This window comes from Ammodytes marinus (genome assembly GCF_949987685.1).
Source record: "Ammodytes marinus genome assembly, chromosome: 14".
NCBI lineage: Eukaryota > Metazoa > Chordata > Actinopteri > Uranoscopiformes > Ammodytidae > Ammodytes > Ammodytes marinus.
The window spans coordinates 23,440,990-23,449,301 of record NC_137218.1 but is presented as its reverse complement, the minus strand read 5'-3'; the positions used below and the strand labels follow the sequence as shown (position 1 = coordinate 23,449,301).

The 8,312-nt window shown below is 42.0% G+C and overlaps 1 protein-coding gene across 1 annotated transcript in view; it reads right to left on the bottom strand.

Moving 5' to 3' along the window:
* Positions 1-326: 326 nt before the first annotated feature.
* The window catches only part of pknox2 (pbx/knotted 1 homeobox 2), a gene marked incomplete at its 3' end in the record, with an annotated part of 76,291 nt that continues 68,305 nt past the window's right edge, over positions 327-8,312 (bottom strand). The window contains exons 8-11 of the mRNA XM_080041491.1: positions 2,673-2,792; positions 1,779-1,855; positions 986-1,164; positions 327-604 (exon numbers count right to left, since the gene is read on the bottom strand). Of these exons, the coding sequence (XP_079897617.1) occupies positions 327-604; positions 986-1,164; positions 1,779-1,855; positions 2,673-2,792 (654 nt within the window). The remainder of the gene's footprint in view (positions 605-985; positions 1,165-1,778; positions 1,856-2,672; positions 2,793-8,312) is intronic.

Below are 8,312 nucleotides of genomic sequence, written 5' to 3'. Positions count from 1 at the left end.
AGAACTTTGGAGTTAAAAAAAAAATGTGCTGCTATCCAAATATTCCAAGGGGCTCACTGAATGAAAACATACTATAATAAAATGAAACAAACAAAACAGCACATATTCATCATTGTTAAACTAATATCTGTGATCACGATGGCCATTGTGTCCGCATGATTAGACTCCATGGTGGCTCTGCGGGGAGAGTCTATGGAGAAAAAACGAATATCCCCTTAAATGCTTTTTGGAGAGTCACTTAGCACAAGAGCCATCCTATAGGTGAGTTGTAATGGAGGGAGTGTATTTCATATAGTCTTTTTCCCTTTAGTATTCCACTTTCCCCACTACTCCAGTTCCTCTCTGCTGTGCTCCATGCTCAGCTCTCTGGACATCTGCCTCTGCCGCTCGTTGTTTTCCCCCTCTCTTCCTTCCTCTTCCTCCTCCTCCTCCTCCTCTTCTCCTTCCTCTTCCTCCATCCCTTCTTCCTCTTCCTCTTCCTCCTCCTCCTCCTCTTCCTCCTCGGTGCCATCCATAGAGTCGTCTCCTGCCAGCATGGCCTGCTGCATGGCCAGGGTGGCCGAGTCCGACGACAGCGACTGCAGGCTGTCCATGCTCAGTGGGTCTGGGGTGGGGGATGGGTAAAGAAAAAAGATATTGTCCGGTTTTCGTTATGACTGTTACCAAGATGTATCCTTATCTAACTATTCTCAAGAGAGTTGGCCTCCAAATAGTTTGAAATATAATATCTCAGATCCAATTTATGGAACTTCCTGGAATCACCATCTCACACTCCTAAATATAAAACGACTCAATAGTGGCACTTGGTGGTTAAGATTGATGTACACAAGATTGAAGGTCACTACACTACACTACTTGTTTTTTTTTTTTTAATAACCCTCATAATGTGGGAGTCTACAACGGGGACCGGTTTTAATGTTGGAAAGACATGAAAAGGTGCATTTTACATAACAGGTGTGTTGTTGTTTTCTGTGTGTGGACTTACTGTCTGAGTTGTTCCCTGACTGGGATCTGTGTGTCTGCAGCACTCCGGCCACGATGGAGTCGGGCCAGAAGCGCTGTGTCGGGCGGTGCTGGGACTTCATCTTCTTGGCTTTAGGAGCCGGGTCTGGGTTACTGGCATCCAGCATGGGCTGGAGGATACGCCGACGAGCATTGATGAACCTGACAGAGGGAGGAAAGGAACGTAGGGTTAGAGGGGGGAGATTGGTGTATAGGGGGATAGAGATACAACTTATGAGAAAAAAAGCTACACTTGTACTTAGGTACATTAAATGCTTCAATGAAAATCAATCCAAAATGATTCATAGAATCTTTTGATCTATATATAGTATACAGTGCCTTGCCTTTATTGAAATGAAGTCTGAGGTTGGTTGTGGTTTCCATTGGTAAGTACAATATATCACTATTGATACCAAGTATACAAAACAACATTTGGAAATATTCCTTTAAAACGGTTTTCATTATTATTAAATGTATATAACTACGCCTTGTCAAGACGGATATAAGGAGAATGTTGCGAAATATAATACATACACAGGAACCTTTTCATCAGTGTAACAAAATGTCACTCCATCTCTTAAAAGAGTGAATGCCTGACATATAGAGACACTGGTGTACTTGACACACACAGCCAGGAGATGGCGCCACAGTGCCAGTAATATGCTGAAGCGCTCCAGTTTATTAAAGCAAAGCCTTTTAGGTTATATGTATCTCCACAACACTAATAGGAAGCTGTTGCTGTCTGTCCACCTGTGCACACGAGGGCAGCATCTTACCAGTTGTTCACTTGCAGGAGGGTTAGATTGGTTTGTCCTGCGATCTGCCTCTTCTCATCCTCTGTTGGGTACGGGTGCTGAAAAAGAAAAGAAAGAAATTCCTTAACACTGACTTCTCATGTCCAAACCAACATATGAACACTCTAAAACAGTCCTACTCACCTATACCAAGCCTAGTCCACACAACTCAACATACATCCCTACAAAGGTACATTATCCTTTTCTTCTCTGCTACAACTTCCCCCTAGAAAATGTCAACTAATAAACGTTTCAGATTGATGTATAGGAATTTGGGCCCTATGCAAATATATTGGGCCCCACCACCGCCAGGCACAATATTCCCGATTAAAAAATGGGCCATCTTTTATGGTGTAAGCTCATTTTAATAGTACAATTCTTGAGTTGAAAAGTCTCAACATGAATGCATAATTCAAAATGAATAGAACTTTATTTCGCATAACCTCTCAAATTAAAATGCGTTGAACATCAACACCAACAAACCGAAAAATAAAATAAGCAGGAGGTGGTTCAATTAAATATGCATACCAACTAGAAAGCCAGCAGGTATAAAAGTGTAAATGGACAAAAAAAATGTCAATGAAAAGGTCTGATGGTGGCACTTAAATCAATGGACTTGGATTTGTGTTGTAAATAGAGGGGAGTATATACAGAGAAAAAAGGAGGCATTTACCATTAGTTTAGTGAGTGGTAATATTAACTGGAATATTTCTGGGGGGGGGCCCTGTCAGTCAAAATTGTAAAAACAATTGTCCTACCATTTCATCTAAGGTGTCCCTGAGATAACACACACACACACACACACACACACACACACACACACACACACACACACACACACACACACACACACACAACACTGTATAACTGCCTCACCATGAGATGCTGAAAGAGCCAGGAGCGCATGATGTTGGTGGCATGTTTGGGCAGGACCCCTCTCTTGTTCTTGGACTTCTTTTCATCGCTGTCCAACAGGGCCGATAGATCCAGGTTTACCTTTACAACAAACACCAGGGAAGAAGAAGAGAGGGAAACAAAGATGGTGGGGGGCATAGTTATTGTAACCACGGAAACAAAAGAGAGACTGCCAATTACCTTTTCTTTCGGTGGCAAGGGCAGAAAGACTTCCTAAAGTGTCACCATGGTAACTGAATTGGAGTAATGACTCTTAAACTATATAAAAAAAGAAGAAGAAGAAGAAGAAGCAGCAACCTTGACTATGTGGAGACACAAGAGGGTCAGATGTCTGTTTGCTGCTAGCACAAGGAGTTTAGAGAGCCGAGGGTTCAGACAAGCTCACGGTCTATAGTTTGGGATTTAGCAATTGGTGGTGAATGATGGAGGAGCTGCTATAAAGTGTGTGTTTGTGTGTGTGTGTGTGTGTGTGTGTGTGTGTGTGTGTGTGTGTGTGTGTGTGTGTGTGTGTGTGTGTGTGTGTGTGTGTGTGTGTGTGTGTGTGTGTGTGTGTGTGTGTGTGTGTGTGTGTGTGTGTGTGTGGATCAGGTTTTTTTCATTTGTGTTAACCTGCATGTCTTTGTCCTCAGTGACAAATCATTATTCAGATGTTATTGTGCCGAGCGCTGAAGGACAAGATGTTCTCAGAGTATTGACATGGCCGTGTGTGTGTGTGTGTGTGTGTGTGTGTGTGTGTGTGTGTGTGTGTGTGTGTGAGAGAGAACTAATGTGTTTGGTCTAGCTAAGCAGGCCTCTTCACTTTTCTTGTGAGAACACTCAGGGTTGGGATGGGATGTTGAGGTTAAAGGTGGAGTCAGCGATTCTGAAGAACGCTTGTTGTCAAAATCAGTGAATATCTCCTCACGATCCGCTGCCTGTCTGTACTGTGTGTGTGCTAAAAAAGTCTGGTGTTCATACACAGCCTAGGCTCGGCAAACTGGCATGTAAACACCCTAACTATAGCAACATGCTTGCACAGTTACACTTCCCTCCTGTTTGAGGCAGATGTTTTCTGAAATGACACAGCCTTTAAATAACACATAGGGGAGAACGGGGGAATCTGAGGCTGCGGGTAATGTGAGCCACCCCCTGTATCTAGGCAACGGAAAACATTTGTGGTCATGTGAGATATATGTTTTCAAGCCCCTCTCATTTCCCCATGGCCCTGAAAGAGAGGACCTCATGATGCTGTGGTAAGCACCATGTGTTTTTTTCACCAAAATAGGTGTTTTGCATGTAAAAGTAAATTTTCTTGCTGTCAACTTAATCAACTGTTGTGCCAAACAAATGTATTCACGTAGAAAAACTTCTATCATACGTGTTGATGAACTACCAACAAATGAAACCATGTGATGCTGATAACTGAATACTAGCCTGAAATGCTATGAGAGGTAGTTTTTTCTCAAATTGTGGTGGTGGAGGAAAGTGAGCCACTGTCTCGCTTTCCCCCACCATGAGGCAGTTAAGTTTAGTCTTAAACATATTTTAATGTAATATTGCATAACATTTTAACGTTTTATTTTAATGTCATACACATTGTAGAAAAGCCATCATGCCAAGTAAATACACCAGGAAGACGACCTGGGGCAACCACACGGAAAGAGCACCTTCTCATCTTTCCCTGTAACCTTCAGGGCTGGAATGTAGAGTAGGCCTAGTTGTAGAGTATGACAGGCTGATGTTATAATCCAGTTGGGTCTTCTCCTGTGTTCTGAGTCCCAGGCTGTTCTCGCTGGTTCTGATTTTCCTATGATTTGACCCCCAGACATTAGCTGGCTCTAAGGGTCCTGTGTTCTGACCCCCAGACTGTGTTCTAATCTAACTGGTTCTATCTTTAATTTTAATCTTATTAAAACCTTTTGAATTATAATATGTTATATTTGATTTTGTTCAGAGTTACTTTCAAGTGTTTAGAAAATTTGCTTTGCTTAATTGACCAAACCCCATTATTCTTTTACTAGTCCGACATTAGTTCTGGAATGTGTGGCTAGCTTTCAGGATTCTTACTGTTACAATATGTGTTGTTATGGTAGTTTCAGAGTGGAACAAGTAAGTGGATCAGTTTACCCCACAGCTGGGGTAAAGTGAGCCACATGACAACTTTTTTTAAAACAATCATATTTTCACTGCCCTTTGTCTTGAAAAAATTCTGCTAATGCCCATTTCTAGGAAACATCCTGAATGAATGGGAAATGTGTAAATTTGAGTGATAAATCATTTTAGCTCCCTTAGAGGGGAGCAAATGTAAAACGTGGCTCAGATTACCCCATTCTCCCCTATAGTTATTGTTGAGCCATGTTTAAACAATTGTTTCCAATATGATTGGGGCTTGGTGCTAGAGAAAAAGTAGGGAGATTCAAAAATGATTGAGCGATACCAACACATGGTTGGTTTAGTTATTTTATGTGATCTATTCTACTACACACACTAACTCAAGTACAATCTATTCACACAGTCAATGTGGGGACTTTGGGGTTAGGCATGTGCTGGTCATGGTTAAAGATTTGCTTCAGTCTCCCAGAGAAAGAATGCAAGTCGATGCAATGTTCTCCTCAGTGAAAATAAACAAGCGTGTGTGTGTGTGTGTGTGTGTGTGTGTGTGTGTTTGTTTTTGTGCGCGTGTTTGTGTGTGTGTGTGTGTGTATACTACAGTACACGTCTGTTCATTGCAATGCGGAGATAAATGTGTATGTGTGCTCTGAGGCAGATCATAGGAAACACAATGGGCCCTCCAATAGCAACCATTACCAAACACTCTGTGACACTATCTGCAAAGGGCTATACTTCATATTCACAATGAGAACACAAAGATGAACACACATACACATGCACTGAATCACATCCCACACACACACACACACACCTGTGTGTTACTGCTTGTACTGTATATCCACTTATATGAAATCTATACAATGAGATTATTAATCATCATATCAATTGTACCAATGACTCTGAGTTTTCTTTTTTATGATTTCTTTTATAAGGTAAGATACATCAGAGAGTAGCAGCTTGAGACAATATCACATGCATAAGAATGCAGGACAGAAATGCACAAATACATGAAAAATGCAAGTCTATACTCAAGAATGTTAAAATGTATACATTAAAGTCATGCATAGTGTATTAGTGGAAAGAATCCCGGCCGTCTTGGAGAGAAATAACAGACCCCCCCCCCCCCTTTACCACACACACAATGCCCAGAAATACACATCCCCCCTCCATACTCCCCACACACAACACAACTCATTACAGTTGCAGCTGGGTGTCACGTGGTTAACCCCCCCCCCCCACACACACACACACACACACACACATACACACACACACTTAATCAGCCCTGTGTGTAAGTGTGTTTCTGTGTGTGTGTGTGTGTGTGTGTGTGTGTGTGTGTGTGTGTGTGTGTGTGTGTGTGTGTGTGTGTGTGTGTGTGTGTGTGTGTGTGTGTGTGTGTGTGTGTGTGTGTGTGTGTGTGTGTGTGTGTGTGTGTATGTGTCTGTCTGTGTGTGTGTGTGTCTGTGTGTGTGTTCCGGGGGAAAAGCGAAGGTTGAATTAATTGGCGGCACCGAGGTTGGAGTGTGTGATTACTCTGGGCTTGTGGGCTAAAGTAGCGACGGGGCTGTGTTCAATTCCCAGCCCGTGTGTAGCACTCTGCCCCACTAGGGTCTATGGCTATTCAACTCAGGCTTCCACCGACTCTGTCAAGCACAGAATTACCTGCCTGAAACTGAGCCTCTCTTCAGGCTAACAACTGTTGCTGCACAATGGTATATAGGCTAGTGTTCAAAATCCCTCTGCTCCCATGCCGTTTGTATTTATATCTATGGGCATCAAGTGTTGAGACTTTGTCAAGGCCAAACAAAAGTGATATGTGACCCAGCTTCAGCATGGTGCTTGATGGAGTCACACATGTGTTGGAAATGTCAACAACAAAAAAGTCAGCCATTATCAAATTGAGTCATTAAATCTAATTTCAATTTTAACACTAGATATTAGGCGTATTTCTGAAGTGTGATTACTTGGAGTTTTTTGTGGGTCAAAACCTTGTTACAGGTCACTTTTCATATTTGGTACCACATAGACTTTCCCTCTTAAGAGCAGAAATACAAACACAAGGTTTTGACAATTCTATTATATTATGTTGCTTGTGGCTCAACCCAATCAATTCCTTATACAGTATAAAAGACAGTGACAAACAAAACAGCATTAAAAGGTGGAGTCGGAGATTCTAGAGAATGCTTGTTGTTGAAATGTATTTTTTGTCAAAATCAGTGAATAGCTCCTCGGGATGCATATAGCTAGCTACGGTGGGCCCCTTTGTTTGCATACCCTTTGTTCACATACCAGTTTACAGAGCCTAGGCTGTGTTTAAACACTGGATTTTTCTTCAGCGCACACAGTACGGAAGAGGTGATCATGAGGAGATATTCACTGATTTTGACCAAAAAGAATAATTGACAAGCATTCTCCAGAATCGCTGACTCCACCTTTAGTTTACCTAATAGACTCTGCAAAAGAACAGGTTGCAGTGTATTAGCATGAGGCTAAATAGTGGTTCTCTAGTTCAGCTTAGCCTTACAACTCATATTAAACATTTATAGCTTGTATAGCATTACTAGGAATGTGCATGAGGCTAATGTTTCCCCACTACAACCTAGCACTGATATAATACCGGGAGTGTTCCAAATATCCTACAACAAATGCAGAAGGCTTTTGAGCTGAGGAAAAAAAAGGAAATATTAAAACCACAAATGTGTCACTGTGTCATAAAAAATCCAATTCCAGGCTTTCATGTGCAGTTTGACTGCTCTGAAGACTTTCATGGAGAGTAGATATAAAGGTTGCGTGGTCATAACATTTCATATCCGTAATAATTCCGCAATGCTTTACTCTTTTCTCTCTCTCTTTAAAAAAAAGTGCAGCGCTTTACAAAGAGTGGGTATGAAGGAATGAAAATGTAGCGTATTATTGGTGGAGTCAGCGATTGTAGACAACACGATCTCACAATGAGCGACCTGTGTGTGCACTGAAAATAAATCTGTTATTAATTCCCTGCCTAGGCTCTGTAAAACGGGTATGTGTTGCTAGCTACGATGTGCTGCCTTTTTTTACACACCTCTTTACCAGTTTGTGTGCCAATCATATGATCAAGAAAATCCTTGATCCACACAGTGTATAAATGAAGTTAACGTTGAGTGCGTGCCCTAACACGGCTCTAGTTCACAGTCTAACCTGAAAGGAGCATGTAAGCGTCTGGAAACATCAGGGGGAATAAACAATTTCCATTTTGTCAGTCAGCGGGGGGTGGAGGGGCTGTTGTTCAGAGTACAGAGGCAATGAATAGCAGCCTGGGGTGTGTGTGTGTGTGTGTGTGTGTATGTGTGTGTGTATGCGTGTATCCGTGTATGCGTGAATGCCGAGTGGGTGTGTGTGTGTGTGTGCGTTTGAGATATAAAGAGGCCCCCATTTTATAATAACAAATTGAGTGTTGTTGCCTGTGAACCAATGTAATGTGATGGCCATTGTCGGTTTCGGTTCGGTTTGGTTTGGTACTTGTCTGCTTTC